This window comes from Antechinus flavipes, chromosome 3 (genome assembly GCF_016432865.1).
Source record: "Antechinus flavipes isolate AdamAnt ecotype Samford, QLD, Australia chromosome 3, AdamAnt_v2, whole genome shotgun sequence".
Taxonomy (NCBI): domain Eukaryota; kingdom Metazoa; phylum Chordata; class Mammalia; order Dasyuromorphia; family Dasyuridae; genus Antechinus; species Antechinus flavipes.
This window is the reverse complement of record NC_067400.1, coordinates 555,117,687-555,134,248: the sequence shown is the minus strand read 5'-3', so window position 1 is coordinate 555,134,248 and position 16,562 is coordinate 555,117,687. Positions and strand designations below refer to the sequence as shown.

The following is a 16,562-nucleotide window of genomic DNA, read 5'->3' as shown; positions in this document are numbered from 1 at the left end:
GTATATAATTACTCTTTGTAGACTCAACTGCAGAGAATTTGCAGAGGATAACATAAATAATTATAACGCTAAACTTCCCTATCATTCCCTAGTCATCCACTAGATTGGCCAGGTTTGTTTTTTTTTTTTTTCCTGAGATTATTCAATTGTATTAATTTATTTTGGAGGAATGGAGGGTTGGTATAGCCACCATAGTAATTCTACTTCCTTGTGCAGATTTAGTCAAAAAAGTCAAGAGGCCTTTACTAAAAATGAACAATTTTTATGTACTAAATCATATTTTAGATCCTGTGGGTCTTGAAGTGGTAACTTGGAGGAGAGGACACTTTAGATATACTATCCAGGATTTTACATACCGAATCATGACAAACTGAAATTGGGCGGAATCTTTGTAAGTATTAAATCCATTCCCCTTATTTTAAAGGAAAAAAACTAAGAATCAAGAGACTTTTTCAAGCTCACCCAGTAATTCAAATTATGACTAAGATCTAAATCTTCCAAAGGAAAGAATACTCCTATTTCCAATCCATACTTTCTTGTCTTTTGTCCTGGAAATATAAGGCGCACACACACACACACACACACACACACACACATACACTCCTATAAACAGGCAAACACAAACATGGATATTACATATATGTATGAAATTATTCAAAGAAAAACATTCAAAGGACAGCACAGGAATCAAAAATAAAATGTTTGGTATAGACTACCATGTATAGTAATGACTGGAGTGAACTCTGAAAACTGTCCTCTAGATTGTGTACCCTTTGAAGGGAGATTTAAGTCTCAGGCCCTCCTCAGACCCTCCTGGGAAAGCATATCTCCCCAGACAAATTAAGTGGCATCACTCAATTGGGCTTGTCTGAGGCAAATCATGCGCTCTTCTCCTCCCCCTCCCCCCCCCCCATTAAAAATTCCAAATTCTCTTAAGTCTTAAAGTGATTTTCATCCAGTTGGGAGATCTGGGCCTGATATTGATAAGTATCTAAGCCTGGGGACTTTGGTTTTCTTTTCAACTTGAAACTTAAGCCTCAGACTTCTATAAAAGGATGATTCTGAACTCACATATCTGTAGCAGTCCTAAGTAGTATGCTTTGATCCTTGGCATAGTATTCTGCCAGGATTCCTGTCTGCTGTGAAGAGACCCTCTTCTCAGTGCCAATAAACTTCCTTTTTGCCATTAATATTTTGGGTTTGTGAATTCTTTCATGTTGATCCTGAGCCAACAAAAAAGGGATCCCACCACTCCCTGCACTGCCACTAGAATAGCATCAGTAGGAAAGTTTAGAGATCTACATAGACTTAGTCTTCAGGGAGAATTTCTAAAAGGAAATAGGATTTGGCATTGGTCAATATGCTTTTTTTTTTTTTAATAAAAGCTTTTTATTTTCAAAATAAATGGAAAGATTTCAACGTTTATCCTTACAAAAGCTTGTGTTCCAATTTTTTCTCCCTCCCTTCCCCCATCTCCTTCCCCTAAACAGCAAGTAATTCAATATAGATTAAATATGTGCAATTCTGCTAAACATATTTCCACCTTTATCATGCTTTAGTCAATATTCTGAGACAAATCCATAAGCTCAGTACCAATGGGACAGGCTGGGTAGGTGGGCAATGGTGGGTGGCTGGGCCACTGGACAAAACATCAGGAGACTGAAGTTCTTATTCTCCTTTTTGTTAAAGAAGTTTAAAAGTCAGCTGGATCATTAGTACATTTTTCAAATGGGCAAGCAGCTAACCTACACATTTCAAGTTAGACAATATAGTGCTTCCCTTTCTTGATTAGCCAAATTCCGCTTTTCAAAGTTATTAGGTCAAGTCTTCAGCACAATGTTGACTTCAGAAAACAGCAGTCTCCAATCAACCTCCTTCTTCCTGACTGGATTCCGAGGACTAGAAAGTCTGCATGGTTTGATCTCCATTCCCTTCTGCACTATCTACTTGACAGTAATTGTGGGAAACATCACCATCCTTCATGTCATCCGCACAGATGCAACACTCCATGAGCCTATGTATTACTTTCTGGCTATGCTAGCCCTCACTGACCTAGGTTTGTGCTTTTCCACATTACCCACTGTGCTGGGCATTTTCTGGTTTGATTTTCGAGAGATCGGCATCCCTGCCTGCTTCACTCAGCTCTTCTTCATCCATACCCTGTCCCTGGTGGAATCCTCAGTGCTGCTCTCCATGTCCATAGATCGCTATGTGGCTATCTGTAACCCACTGCGATATGGAACCCTCCTGACACCTGGCCGGATAGTGAAGATGGGGCTATGTTCTGTATTGCGCAGTGCGCTGCTGATCCTTCCTCTACCCTTTCTTCTGAAACGCTTTCATTACTGCCGTTCTCATGTACTGACCCATGCCTATTGCCAACATGGGGAGATCATGAAACTGGCCTGCTCTAACATCATAGTCAATCATATCTATGGCCTCTTTGTGGTTGCTTGTACAGTGGGTGTGGACTCCTTGCTCATCTTTTTCTCCTATGCTCTAATTCTTCGCACAGTGCTGAGCATTGCTTCCCGCGAGGAGCGCCTCCGAGCCCTCAATACCTGTGTCTCCCATATCTGTGCAGTACTTCTTTTCTATATCCCTATGATTGGTTTATCCCTTGTGTACCGCTTTGGTGAGCATGTGCCCCACATCGTCCACTTGCTCATGTCCTATGTTTACCTTTTGGTCCCACCTCTGATGAACCCTATTGTTTACAGTGTTAAGACCAAACAGATCAGGCAGAGAATTATCAAAAAGTTTATTTTTATGAAGAGACTGAGCAGATAAACAACTAATCAAGAAACAAATAATAAAAAAAAAAAACCTAATAAGAATAGTCAAGACTACATGAAAAAATACAATAAAAATTGATGCACTGCTAAAAGAAATTATCAAGGAAATCACCCCGAAGTTCTAGAATGACAAGACAAAGCAGAAATAAAAAAAAAAAATGCACTGATCACCATCTCAGTACTTAAAGGAACATCACAGCAAAGTTTCAGAGATCTCAGGTTAAGGAAAACATGTTGGAATCAGGAAGAAAGAGTGTAGTTACAATAAGAATTACAGAATACCTAGAAGTTATTATGTTGAAAGATTGTAGAACATGAAATACTATATTCCATAGAGCAAAAGAGCTGGGTAATTTACCTAGCAAAATTAAATATAGTCCTGGGAATAAATGAATATTTAATGAACTGAAACAGTCTTAATGTTTTTGTGACAAAAAGCCCAAAACTTAAGGGGGAAATTGGCATATAAACATAATGCTGGAGAAACTGAGACAAGATAGAGATTAGAGAGTAATTAATAATTTATTTGAAAGGGAGAGATTTATTGGGACCAAATGGATCCATGGTTTGGTCCCAGGGCTGAATGAGACTATCGTCTCCAAGAATCCAGCAAACAATCTGAGTTCTCAATGACATATATACATGTGGCTGAGACACAGAGGGTAGATTGAGGCAGGGATGGAGTCAGGGTTCTGAGAGCAGGAACAGGACTCTGACAGGTGGGGTGAGCCACCAGAGATGGGTGTCTGATATTCTAATAGCTTGGAATGGGGAGAGGCATTCTGATATTCTAAAATATAAGATCTTTTATCCTTATTAAATATTCTAATTAAGAGGGAGGACTGGTTTTGCAGGACTGAGTAGAACAATTAGGGAAACTGAGACAGGACAATAACAGAGAACTGTGACATAACAATAACATCCAGGAGCAATATAAGGTAAACATTAGTGACAAAATATAAGGGACTGACATGGTCAAACAGTTTGCTTCTTCATTTGATTTTTTTTTTCATGAATTCCCTTGAAATTCTTGACCTTCTGTTTTTCCATATGAACTTTGTTGTTATTTTTTCTAGATTATTAAAATAGTTTTTTGGATGTCTGATTGATATAGCACTAAATATATAGATTAGTTTAGGTAATATTGTCATCTTTATTATATTTGCTTACCCTATCCAAGAGCATTTAATATTTTTTCATTTGGTTAGATCAGACTTAATTTGTGTGGAAAGTGTTTTGTAGTTTTCCTCATAAAGTTTCTAATTTTCCCTTGGCAGATAGATTCCTAAATATTTTATACTATCAGTAGTTACTTTAAATGGAATTTCTCTTTGTAACTCTTAACTGCTGGGTTTTGTTAGTGATATATAAGAATGCTGATGACTTATGTGGGTTTATTTTGTATCCTGCAATTTTGCTAAAGGTGTGGATTATTTCTAATAATTTTTTAGTAGAATATCTGGAGTTCTCTAAGTATACCATCATATCATCAGCCAAGAGTGATAATTTGGTATCCTCATTGCTTATTCTTATTCCTTTAATCTCTTTCTCAACTCTTATTGCCAAAGCTAGCATTTCTAATACAATATTGAATAGTAATGGTGATAGTGGGCAACCTTGTTTCACTCCTGATCTTATTGGGAATGGTTGCAGTTTGTCCCTACTACATATGATGCTTACTGATGGTTTTAAATAGATGCTACTGATTATTTTAAGGAAAAGTCCATTTATTCCTATACTCTCAAGTGTTTTTAATAGGAATGGATGTTGGATTTTATCAAATGCTTTTTCTGCATCTATTGAGATGATCATATGGTTTTTGTTAATTTGGTTATTAATATAGCCAATTATACTGAGAGTTTTCCTAATATTTAACCAACCCTGCATTCCTGGTATAAATCCTACTTGATCATGGTGTATTATCCTGGGGATGATTTACTGTAGTCTTTTTGCTGATATCTTATTTAAGATTTTAGCATCAATATTCATTAGTGAGATTGGTCTATAATTTTCTTTCTCTGTTTTCAACTTACCTGGTTTAGGTATCAGTATCATGTCTGTGTCATAAAAGGAATTTGGTAGGACTCCTTCATTCCCTATTTTTTCAAACAGTTTATATAGCATTGGGGCTAATTGTTCTTTAAATGTTTGGTAGAATTCACATGTAAATCCATCTGGTCCTGGGGATTTTTTTTTTTTTTAGGGAGTTGATTAATAGCTTGTTCTATTTCTTTTTCTGAAATTGGACTATTTAAGTAATTTATTTCCTCCTCTCTTAATCTGGGAAGCCTATATTTTTGGAGGTAAACTGTTTGCTTCTTATAAGTAAAAATATTATCAGACCTTTTAAAACAGTCATTTATGTTTGGATAATTTAAAAAAAAGGCTTGGTGAGAGATGATAGGTAGAAATAAACATAATAATATGGTCTTACATATATGTGATGACTAAGTGTTCATCTGTTTATTTATTGATATTCATGTACGTGTATATATGTATGTATATTTTGTGTGTGCATTCATGCTTAATTGTAGCCTTCTTGGAGGGAATCTAGGAAAGAAGGCAAAACAAATAATGTAAAAAGTGGTCAGTAGAGTAAAAAAGGAAACCAACAGGGAAGCAAAGAATATCTGGGCAGCTTTGAAAACAGATAAATGACAATGTATTATTTTGTTTTGTATTTTTATATTGAATTCTCTCCTATGCTGTGTAATTGGCAATTTTATTTTCTCATTTTTTATTTAAGTTTAAAATAAATGTAAAAACATGAGTTGTATTGCTGCTTTTCAGTTGTTTCAGTTATGTCCAACCCTTCATGATCCCATTTGGAATTTTCTTGGCAAAAATACTATAGTAATTTGCTACTTCCTTCTTCAGCTCATTTTACCTATGAGGAAACTGAGACAAACAAGATTCAATGACTTGATGTAGATCACACAGTTAGTTAAGTATCTGAGGCCAGATTTAAACTCCAAAAGATGAGTCTTTTTGATTCTAAGCCTGGCAGTCTATTCACTAGTTACCTCTAGATATGTCATAAAAATAGGATATTAGCTTGGATTCTCTCACTGAATTCAATGAAGATTCAATGAATCTTCATTGGCTAATGAATAGAGTTCAAACTCCTCAGACTAGGTATTTAAAAACTCTGTGAATTTGGCTGAATATTTCTAATATTTCTATGCACTGTCATTCCCTTAGATGACTTTGTATGTAACCACCTTTAGGGCTAAGGCATTTTAATTAATTAATTAATTTTTATCTCGAGGGCCTAGTCCAGTGGCCTATACAAAGTCAATCTTAGTAAATGTTAGTTGCTTAATTGATTGATGAGTAGACACAGGAGCTTTCTATTATATTGATTGTATTTCTGTTTAATAATTATTATAAAATTGGGTCATGTGGTCTTAAGATCACCATTACAGTTTCCCCTAAAGAAGACTACAATTTTAATTTGAAAAAAAAATAATATAAGTGGGATGAATGATTTTTACTCTCTGTGGTGGCAAAGTGGTTTTATAAAAGCTTAAGGTTGCTTGATCTCTTTCATTCAACACACTCCATATATTCTATGAGCCTTTCTGTTTTTCTCAGGTTTCCATAGGTAGGTGGAATGAGGTTAGAGTCCCTTCTTTTCTAACTGTTCAAGGCAGGGTCAAGAACAATTTAGAGTGAACATATGGGTCCCATGTTGAGGTGCAGTTTGAGAAAGGGATAAGGACTTAAGCTCAGGATGGAAAAAGGAGTGGGACAAGATAAAATTCTGCCAAAGGCAAATTTTGTTTCCTACTTAGATGAATAGAGGGTAAGTATTAATTAAGGCAATCTTCTTAATCATTTGCATGAAGGACTATGGTATAGGAAAAAGAACACTACACTCAACTGAGAGACTTGGTCCAAGATATCTCACTAATTCACTTCAGGGGATCATTTATTCTGCAGTTTTCTGATCCTGATCTTTCTTTTTATGGCTAGTGTAAAGCATGGCTCTAGCCTTGAATGATAGTGTTTTGTTGAGCATCCTTATGTCTTAGGTAATGCCTCAGCAACTACCATTTTGGCTTTATTTATTGCTGTTATTCAGTCACTTTTTAGTCATGTTATGTCTTATTCCTCATGATCCTATTTGGGGTTTTCTTGGCAAAATTAATAGAGTGAAAAAAAATACAATAGTGGTTTGATTTTTTTTTTCTTTTGCAGATCATTTTACAGATGATAGGCAAATGGAGTTCAGTGATTCCAGATTTGAACTCAGAGAAATAAGTCTTCCTTAGTCTAGGGCTAACACTTTAGCAACTGCATCACGTAACTGGCTTACCTGTTTGGCTAGTCATTCCTCTTTATCTTATTTATCTTCTCTCCCTCCTTGGCAACTTATTAACCCTATACATGCTCTACACTGATCACAATTTCAAGAGCCAATGAATTACTTCCTAGCCCTGTTAATCTGCCTCTGATCTGGGCTTGACCCTCTCCACACTATCCAATACACTAATATCTTCTAGTTGATTTCTGCTGGATTGTCTTAGAAGGGTCGCTTCTATTAATTTTTTGGTTTTTTTAAACCATTCCTTTTCTTTCCTGGAATCTTTAGTGCTTATGACCATGATCTTTACCCAGTTGTAACTAGCTACTTCTTTTTTTCTGAAGTAGCATTCAGTGCTGAATAGCTATAGAATCTAGCAAACCAGACTGCTGCTGGTAGTTCATAGTATGACTCTTCCATTGCTTTTCCTGCTGACAGTCTTTAATAATGTGAGATCAAGATCTATAGTCTCCATCAAGTTGTAATGAACACCACCTGTGCTGATATTTCTCTAAATTACATGTATATACTTGTAGCATCTATATACTTCTTCCTTTTGATTTCTTTTAAAAATTATAATATTCCTAATCTTTATGTCTCTAGCATACCTCCTGTTCTCTCTAATTCACCACAGATCATGGCAAAACATCCTCTCCCATTTTAACACTTCACTTTTTATTCCACTCTAATTTTCTATGGTCAGAGAGCATTTAGAATGCTATCTTCCACTTATTTTCTGGTCAAGTTAGTTGTCATTAATTATTTTAAGATCACCTGAAAACTTTAGGTTTCCCATAGTACCTTTCCAAAATGAATATTTTAATAATGACTTCACTTCCCTTCACTTCTCCATCCCTTTAGGCCCAAAGTAAATGTCATTGTTTCTTTCCTAACTACTCTTGTAGTTCCTTTTAATTCCCATAACATTTTACCATTTAAAAAAATGTATTCACTATCTATTTATTTACCATTCTAATAATTTATCCAATCAACTGTCCATCTATCAACCTAGCAATCTACCTATCATCTATTGACATACATATTACCACCCAAGTAATCTAATCCACACAGCTATATACAGACCACTCCTAGCTAAAGATAGGATTTCAATTTCATATAAAAATATAAATGTGGTACAGTATATAAAATTCTATATATCAAACGTTTTAATTCTATCATCCCTTTAATTCTTTCATCTGTCCTTGCAAATGGTTGGCCCTATCACAATAATTCTAGACATTCAGTGTCTCTCACTCATGACTAGGTTAGACTCTCAGGTATTTTGAGAAATGGGCACTTGAATGTGAATGGCATCAACTAGAAGAGTGGTAAGGGAAAATAAAATGGGATAGAAGGAAGGGAAAGAAATCTCAAATTCATACAATAGTAATAGAAATGGAATTCTTAAGGCTACCCCCTGGTATCTGGGTAAATATTCCCATGTGAAAGGGATGTTTATTTCAGAAGAACCTAACATGAATATTACCTTGTACTAGTTTTTTTTTTCCCCTTTTATATGTTTATACAACTTCTTTTCCTAGACTACAAAACTCTTTATATAACTAAAGCTTGTTCAAAAGTACTTTCTCAAGCAAATATTTGAGAATGTTTTGCTCTTCCCTTTATATCATCCTGTTCCCTATCTCACCAATGAAATAATCAGCTTTCATAATAATTAAATCTCACTTTTTTTGGAGTAGAAAGGTAAGAGGCAGAAAGATTACACCAAAAAAAAAAAAATTGGGAAAAATTGAAACAGAAGACATAGGTTTGAGTAGACTCATTTGTTTCAGTTAATAGATAACTTCTTAATCTTTCCCATATCATTTTAGCTGGAAGTGATTTAGCTGGAAATATATTTTTCCTCCAAATTTCTTAAAATGGATAACATTTTCTGAATCTCTTTTTTCTCCCCAAAACACTCTTATCTTATTTAGCTGTGTAAAGCAGATATTGCCAATACAAAATAATACAAATTAAGTTTCTTGAAATCAAGAACTGTGTCATTAAAAATTATATTACAAGCCTAAACATCTTCCAGCATCTAAAACTGTTCTCATAGTGTTAGGTAAATATTAATAGTATCAACTATATAATTTATTAATAGTTCAGCAAACAAACAAAAATATATTTAGCTATTTTGACTATAATAAGCTGAAAACAAACAAACAAAACAGGGTCATGTCTAGCCACAAACTACAAACTACAACTGGGCAGAAAAGTCCTCTTAAAAAACAGGGCCTATGGATCAAAACCTAAAGTAAAACATCATGTTGAGCAATACAGTATGGGGATAGTTAACTTCTGGACTTAGGTTTGAAGTTCTAACCCTTTTCTTCATTAATTTTGAAAGGTAGAAGGAAGGATATATAATTTATTTTTGGAAAATTCTTAAATATCTTTTTAGAGGGAATAGTGCTGTGCACTTCTAATATGTCATTTCCTCCTATTCTTCATATTTATCACTCCCTCACCCTCAGCAGAATGATAGTGTAATAAAGTATGTTCTGAGGAAACAAGCCTTCACTGACAGACTGAAACCTTAACCTTGATAAGTAGCATCAATCATTATTGGACATTTTACTACTCTGAAAAGTGTGGTTCTTCTAGTTGGGTTTAAATACATTGAGTCTAGTTTAAGATGTGCAGTTTCTCAAAAATAATTACCTAAATGGGAATAAAGTTAGGAAATATTTCACAGACTCTTTATGATCCATGTTTTGGAATCAGATGACAGGCACCTAGCTAATTTTATCTTTTCCTCTGACTGTGGGCTAGGTACAAGATCTGTAAAGACCATTTTCAAAATTAACTAAAAACATGAATTTTTGTGAAAACAGTGTATTTTTTATTAAAGCTTTTTATTTTTCAAAACATATGTGTGAATAATTCTTCAACATTAGCTCTTGCAAAACTTGTGTTCCAATGTTCCCACTCTTCCCCCATGCCCTTCCCTAGATGGCAAGTAGTCCAATATATGTTAAACATGGTAGAAATAGATGATAACTTCAATATATGCATTCATATTTGTATAATTATTATGGAAAACAGTAGGGTATTGATAATTTTTCATAAGTTCTCTGAAGAAAGAAATGAGAAGACTCTTCTCATTCATTGTTTATAGTTCATTCTGTTTTCCTGTGGTATTCTGGATCCAGCCTTAACAGGTCTGCAATAACCAACTCTTATATTTCAGTGTGAATATTTTTTTTTAACCTTCTTATTGTCTGTGATACAGGGTCCCATATCTGATTAGATCCTTTCTGAATCACATTGATACATGAAAAACCATGAACCATGGACATCCTTATATCCATCCTTTGAGACTCATAAATGAACTGAACTGAAAATCCAGAGTTAAATAATGCTTGAGGCCTCTTAGCAAGTAAGAAGTAGAGTAAAATTTAGAACTTTCATTTCTTATTATCTGGATTTAAAACCAAAAAGTGCTTTTAAAAGTAATCTAATCTTGCCCTTTCATTTTACAGATAAGGAAACTGAGAACCACAAAGGTTAATTGAGTTTTCCTTTTGGTTAGGTGACAATGGATTCCATAGGAACTGAATCTATTATTCCATTCAAAGAGAGAATTTGTGGGTAAAGGAATGTTATCTAATTTTAGAGAATTATGTAGAGTAGAGATGTAAAACACACTGCCCACTACTGCAGCCAGGAGCAAATTAAAATGTAATTGGGAAATATTTAATGAAATAAATTAAAAGAACAAAAGCTAGGAGTAGAGATTAATAGTTAAGAAAGGAATATTACAGACATTAATGGGAAGAGAATTGAAAAGCAAATTCATAGGTCCTAAAAGCCTATTCTACTGAGTCCCTGGGGATCACTTCAGATGTAAATGTCATGTGGGGACCTAAAAAGTCATGTGGGATCCTAATGAATTCTCATGCTGGGGAGAGATTCCTCTAGGAATAGACATGATCATTATAAAGTCTCATAGTTTAGGGGTCCCTAGTGAGTACTGACGTGACCTATGTGATTATCTCTTCTCTATCTCTTAAGTGGAAAATACTTCTCTCTAAAATTTTCTGTGAACGAAGAGGTTCAAGTTTCTTGGGAAAGAAGTTGCCACATGAATAACAGTGATGATGACAAAACTTACTGAAAAGTGAGGATCTGGCCTTTTTATATTGAATACCAACTTCTTTCTCGTTCTTTCTAATGCTTGCATCAAATAGGTGAGGGAGTTGTGAAGAAGGGAAATTCTGGTTAAGACTTGGGATGGGTAGCTATTCAGTTAAGGAAAGATCCATATGGTTTGCATGCTCCAGGACAGACACATGTGAAAAAAGAAAATAACATGACATTTAAAGGTTATGGAAATTTATTCTGGGGGTTAACTTGGGGTGTGTAAATATTTTGCAATTAATAACTATATTTCACGATAATTATTTTTCTATGAATTTTATAACATTGTTCAGAGGAGGCTAAATATTCTTATCCCCATTTTGCAAAAGAAGCATAGATAAATTAAACAACTTACTCAAATTTTTATCCTACAAGTTTATAAATCACAGAGCTATAATGCAAAATTGGGATATAACATTCCATTCTCAATATGCTTTCCACCGCTTCCTCTTATTAAGAATGCTATGTCCAAGGTATAGAAGTCATTAAGTGAGATAAAATTCAAATCTAGAAAACTAACCCTTAATTTCTTCAGTTCTTTTATGTAGAAGCAAAATGTCCTAAGAAATCTGCTTCATTGTAGAAGAGAGGAACAGGGATTGCTCTCTGAAACCTGGTATATGAGCTTTCTATATCTTATTTGTCCAACTTGACCAAATGTGAGCCCTTTTGTGAATATTTGATGCATAAGGTACAATTATATACAAATATATTGTGTATAATCATGCTTATATGCCTCTGAAATATTATATGCTGCTCCAGTACTAAGTGGGATATGACATAATTTAAGACACAAAGAAACTACTGAATTAGAAGGAAGATTTCAAATATTAACTTCTAGTTCCCCACCTCACCCTCCTTGCTTTCCCTATTCACCTTCCAGTGGTCTCAGTTCCCTTCTTCCTCTTCAAAACCTATCCTTTACAATCATATAATATATAATAAATCTGAAAGAGATATGGAGATTATCTAGAATATCCACTTATTTTACAAATAAAGCAACTGAGTCTGAGAGTGTGAAAAGATTTCTCTAAATCCACAAGGCATATGCCTTGTAAAGCAAAAGTGGCTCAGGGTAGAGTACAGGGTCTGGAATCAGGAAGATTCTACTTACCAATGATCCTGGGCAATTCACATCACTTTAGTTTGCCTGAGTTTCTTCAACTATAAATGAAAGATGATAATCTACTTCACAGGGTAAGATCAAATAATATGGTACTTCCAAAGTTCTTAGTACATTATGAGTATAAGCACATAATAGATATTTGGTAGGTGTTTGATAAAGGCTGATTTTCTGCCTCCCTAAACCCAGTATCAAAATCATCCTTTGCTTCTGAATCTAGGCAAACTGTCAAAGAAATTTAGGTTGACCTGTTCGTAAGAATGCATCTAATGAATTCTTGATTCACTTTTATGGGCATTATAATCTAGATGATTCTGGTCTAGAAGCAAGATTCCTTTTAAATGACCTATTGTTTTAAGTCTTTAATGCCAAGACTCTCATGAAATGACAGGAAAATAGATATGAAGCTGGAAAAGATCTTAAAAATAATCAAGTCTACCCACCATTGCCACCACTAATTTTATTGAGAAAAAAAAACTGAAATGAAGTAACATGCCTAATTTAAACCTACTCTTTTGACCTCAAATTTTAAAAGTTTTTCTACTAACTCATAATTATTTATACTGTACAACACCTTCCCCTCAGGATTTTCTCTGTGAAGATCAGCTATTCTGCCTTTTTATTAGAGTTATACCCCAAAAATATGACATCAAATTTAGTACATATTGGAATTTCAAGTATTTCCAGGTTTAAAATATTTTAGCTCATTTACAAAACAGGAAAAAATCCTAAATCAAGTCAGATGATCTAATAGATCAGATAATTTGCTTTCTGTTGACACAACCATTCACTTAACTCTATGTTCTCCTGTCTTAGTTATGACTGAATAAGCAAATGACGGCTATATATCCTTAGGTCACATATTTTGGAGTCATTTTAATGTTGTTTAGTTATTCAGTCATGTCTGACCCTTTTTATATCACTCAAATTTGTCATATCTTTCTTTCTATGAAACAAGCATATTTTAATTTCACCACTGTAGTCATTATACGTAGTGAATTTTGGGCCCAAGCATATGAAATACAAAATCAGACACTGCTTCCATTTCTTCCCCTTTAAATGCCAGGAAAATATGGGACCAGTTGCCAAGATGTTAGTGGTTTTTTTTGGTTGTTGTTGTTATATACATATAACAAATATATATGTGTATCTATATATACATATGTATATTTATTTATTATTACAAATATTAATTTATATGTTTATATATGTGTATATATCTTTATCTATCTACCTATATATCTATCTATCCATCTATCATCTTAAGCTTCAAGCTGGCTTTTGCACTATCCTCTCACACTAATCAGGAAGTTTCATGAATTCCTTTTCAATTTCTGCTTCCCTTTTCAATATTACTAAAAGAAGATATTCTGTGTCCTTTCCTGCAATCTAGATTGAGATATTCTCCAGACAGTATTACTTAGCTAATCAGTTAGACTTCAAACCTCATCTGCTTTGTTTGGTATGATCTGCTTTTCTGAAACTCTTGATATTTTTCCCAGCAACCTTATTTCCAGTTGTTAATTCATCTAGCCTAGAATTTCTCATGAGATATTCATTGTATACATTAAACAAAAAAATTGACAATATACAGCCTGGTTGTACTCCTTTTCCTATCTTAAACCAATTAATCATCTATATTTATTTCTGTTGTTCTTAACCCGAACACAGGTTCCTCAGGAGACAAGTAAGAGGATTTAGTTCTCCCATCTCTTTGAGAATTGTTACATTTTATTATTATCAACACAAAGACTGTAGTATAGCTAATAAAGTTGCAGTAGTTTTCCCCCCTCTCCTCTCCCCCCCTCTCTTATTTTCTCCATTATTCAACAAATGCTGGCATTTAGTTATTAGTTCCCTGTCTGTTTCAAAACTGGCCTATTATTCTGGTGATTCTCTGTTTATGTATTGTTGAAACCTAGCTTACAGAATCTTAAGCATAAATGTTCTGGCATGTGAAATCAACACAATTATTCAATAATTTGAACATTCCTTGCCATTGCTCTTATTTATGATTGGCACATTAATTGATCTTTACCAATCCAGCGGCCACTATTGAGTTTTCTCAATTTGCAGGCCCATTGAGTACAGCACTTCAACAGAATAATCTTTGAAATTTTTAAATAGCTCCTCTGGAATTCCAACACATTCACTAGTCTTACTATTAGCCATGTTTTTGTCTTTTATCATGCCCATTTTTGCATGAAACCTTTATTTGATATCTCTAATTTTATTGAAGAGTTTTCTTGTCTTTCCCATGCTATTGTTTTCTTCTATTTCTTTGCATTGCTCATTAGGAAATCTTTCCTTGTTCTTCTCTGGAATATTACATTCAATTCTTTTCATGTCAGCAGAATGGTTTATTTCCCTTCCTGAAGCTGGATCAAAGCACCGATTATTTTGGTAGACAAGGACAGAAGGCAACACTGACTATATTTCTATCTATTATAGATAACCACTTATGCTTAGGTCTCTCAGTTGAAACTGTGGAATTCATCCAGTTTCTAGAAGAGGTTTCTTCTGGCATGATTTTATAAAAGACTAACTGTTACTACCTCCCATGCTTCCCTTTTCAATATTACTAAAAAAAAGTATTCTGTGTCCTTTCCCACAATCTAGATTGAGATATTCTCCAGACAGTGTTACTTAGCTAATCAGTTAGACTTCAAACCTCATTGAAGTATGGAAGGGGAAGGTTTGGCCAATGAGGATCCTTGACACTCATAACATCAAGTAACTCTTGGTTTATAAAAGATCATTTAGGTATGAAAGGAGTGCTCAGTAAAGACCCAACCCTTAAAACATGCAAGATTTTTTTCTTTTTGGCTGATTATAAAAAATATGAATACTATCCCTTTCCTGTTTACAATCTAATATATGAAAGCTTGATGGACCTACTTTTAGTTATAAATGACAGAGGAGCTATGACAAGGAAGCATTTAATAATTGACTAAGGAAGTAGAACTGAGGATGTATGCAGAAATTTCTAGAAGAGAATAGTTAACTCTTCCCTGGATACTTCCTAGTGAAGAAAGTTTTTGTGTTGGCTAGAGGCAACAACTCCCATATTTTTCCCCAGGGCCATAATATGCAATGACCTAAAAAACATCTCTTTTTTGTTGTTTGTTTGTTCATATATTTGTGCTTATACTTTCTTGATCTTAAATGGATGAGTTTTCAGAGATGGAATTGATAAGGAGATGTTTTTGATAACTTTAAAAGGTTAGAAGTGTCACGAGAAATTCCTGGATATGGAAGTAGGAGATAGTAGAGCAAGTCTTTTGGGCTTATCCATCCAGCAAGGAAACAATACAGGAGGAACTTACCTTATCTAGCCTAATAGTACAGAAACTCATCATCTGAAGTACCAAGTCCCATGAGAAACCAGCCCACTTGAACATTCCATCTCTGTCAAATTAGAAAAGGATTTCATATTTTAGATCTAATGAATCTTGAAATAGTAATTGGGAGGAGGAACAAGGAAATATTAGACATGCTATCAAGAAGTTTACATACGGAATAACAAAAAATTGAGATTGGGAGAAATCTTTGTTAACATTAAATCCATTACCCCTAGCTTAAAGAAAGAAATTTAAGAATCAGACACTCAAGATCACCCAATAATTCAAATTATGAATGATACCCAAGTCTTCTTAATGAAAGAGCACTCTAATTTCCAGTCCATACTTTCTTGCTTGAATTTTTTCTTGGTGATATACAGCACAAATGCACATCTACAAACAGAAAAACATAAACACACTTACTATACATATACAATTATTCAAAGATAAACATTCAAACGACAGCATAAGAATCAAGAACAGAATGTTCAGTATAGATTACTATGTATAATAGGGAACTTCAGACATATATAGACTAAGTCTTCAGGGAGAATTTCCCAAAAAAAGTAGGATTTGGTATTAGCTCACATTCATAAAGCCAGAACCAATGGCATGTGCCTTTCTGGTGAGCATAGTGGATAGCTAGGCCACTGGAAAGAACATTAAGAAATTGGAATTCCTAGATTCTCCTTCTCTCTGGGAGAAGGTTTAAAAGTCAACTGAATCCCTAGTATATTTTTCAAATGGGCAAGCAGCTACCCCACTCACTTCAAGTTAGACAATATAGTGCTTCCCTTTCTTGATTAGCCAAATTCTGCTTTTCAAAGTTATTAGGTCAAGTCTTCAGCACA

At 34.3% G+C, this 16,562-nt stretch overlaps 1 protein-coding gene across 1 annotated transcript; it reads left to right on the top strand.

The window, feature by feature from the left end:
- Positions 1-1,836: 1,836 nt before the first annotated feature.
- Positions 1,837-2,790, top strand: LOC127557435 (olfactory receptor 51G1-like). Its single transcript, XM_051990754.1, has one exon. It carries the CDS (start codon positions 1,837-1,839, stop codon positions 2,788-2,790), a length of 954 nt encoding a protein of 317 aa, XP_051846714.1.
- Positions 2,791-16,562: the final 13,772 nt, after the last annotated feature.

What these genes read in the sequence shown, in the direction of transcription:
- LOC127557435 (XM_051990754.1), top strand. Translation starts at nt 1,837, where the DNA reads ATGTTGACTTCAGAAAACAGCAGTCTCCAATCAACCTCCTTCTTCCTG.